Genomic DNA, 1557 nt, shown 5'->3' on the forward strand with positions numbered 1-1557 from the left:
GGGGTTTACCTTCTCAATATTTTTTTCAGCCAACTTTGTAGTTAAATAAAATATATTCCTTTGCAGTAGGGAAAAATTGGCTTGTCGCAAAACCTATTAACCATACAGCCTCCACCAGCCATATATGCATGTAGTGATAGCTTTACATTGTTCATTACTCTCTTGTGTTACACTGCCAGCATATTCCATGTGCTGACACATTTAGGGCTACGTATCATGTTGCAGACTTTTCAGACGACGAGTAAGGATCCTTAGGTCGTGGTCTTTCTCTCGGTGATGTCGTTGGAGTTGATGGACTCACTTTATCTTCCAAGCCTTCCGCTGTTATCGTATTAGATGGCCTTAAGCCATATTTATTGTAATAAGTTCTCTTTTGAGACATTCGATGTAATAAGTGTGTGATTACTACTCCGTTATAATTCCTCAAGTACTGTGCTTGTCAGCATTACCGATCCAGGGATGACACTAATGCACAGAGATCAGACTGTTTGAGGTCTGGTTGCTACAAGATGGTATCAGAGCACACGCTGACTGTAGGACACGACCACTAAGCTAAAGCCCTAGATCACTATTCTCTTCTCATTTCTGACTCCTCTCCATTTTCTACTCTTTAGGATGGCGGACGCAAGGAACAAGTTTGCACAACCAGATGAAGACACACCTTTTGGACGCCACTTGAAGGAAGTCACTAGGTACCTGAACATTGGAATACCAAGCTTCACCGGGACTTACAATGCCACTTTACCAGAAGAGGTGTGCTGGATGATTCAAGTTCAAGTTCCAAGAAGGACATTTACGCCAGTCACTGAGCCCATAGAGTTTTCCTTTGATGCACCAACCTGGAGTCTAGGCAAGAGTATGGAAGCCCACATTGCTATAGGACGTATTGGAGAAGTCTACAAACAGGATCTCAAGGATACTATCTACCAGATTTGTGGGCGCCGAGATGAGCAATGGGAGATGATCAGCATCAGGAAGGATAGATCAATTGCCGCTTTCATCCAGGAGTTAAATCAGCACATTCGTTGCCAGGAGAATCAGATGTGCGCAGGAATGATACATCTAAAGAAGGCGATGACCAGGATCACAGAGCTTGAGGAAGAACTCAAGGCAACTCGCGAAGATTATGAGGAAGAAATCATTGTACTAGTGGAGAAGAATGACGACCTGACAAGGAAGCTAGGAGTATTCATGGGAGACCCCGCGCCAGGAGGAGAAGATGACGATTCCACTTGCCCGGAGAACTACATCATCATCGATGACACTGACTCGGACCCCGACGATAGTGATGATGACTATGTTGATGAAGCTGGAGTGAATATCATGGAGTCTTCGACCGAACAATATTTCTAGTCGACCACCATATCAGTAGTAGTATTCCACCATGTAAATAGTATAGCCCAAGCACTTTGTAACCATAGTTCTAGACCGATTGTATGCCCTTGCTTGATTGATTGAGTGATATGAATGTGTTTGTCTCATGTACATATGGGTAGTGTTTTCTCACTAGACCACATTCTATTCTATTCTCTTCCCTATAAACGCTCAGATGCTTCC

The 1557-nt window shown here is 43.5% G+C and overlaps 1 protein-coding gene across 1 annotated transcript; it reads left to right on the top strand.

Annotated features, from left to right (window-relative positions):
* Positions 1 to 615: 615 nt before the first annotated feature.
* LOC147970487 (uncharacterized) lies at positions 616 to 1353 on the top strand. Its single transcript, XM_087522853.1, has one exon. It carries the CDS (start codon positions 616 to 618, stop codon positions 1351 to 1353), a length of 738 nt encoding a protein of 245 aa, XP_087378979.1.
* The last annotated feature ends 204 nt before the right edge of the window (positions 1354 to 1557 follow it).

Source organism: Triticum urartu, chromosome 5A, assembly GCF_056163025.1.
Source record: "Triticum urartu cultivar PI428250 chromosome 5A, HENAU_Tu73, whole genome shotgun sequence".
Classification (NCBI taxonomy): Eukaryota; Viridiplantae; Streptophyta; class Magnoliopsida; order Poales; family Poaceae; genus Triticum; species Triticum urartu.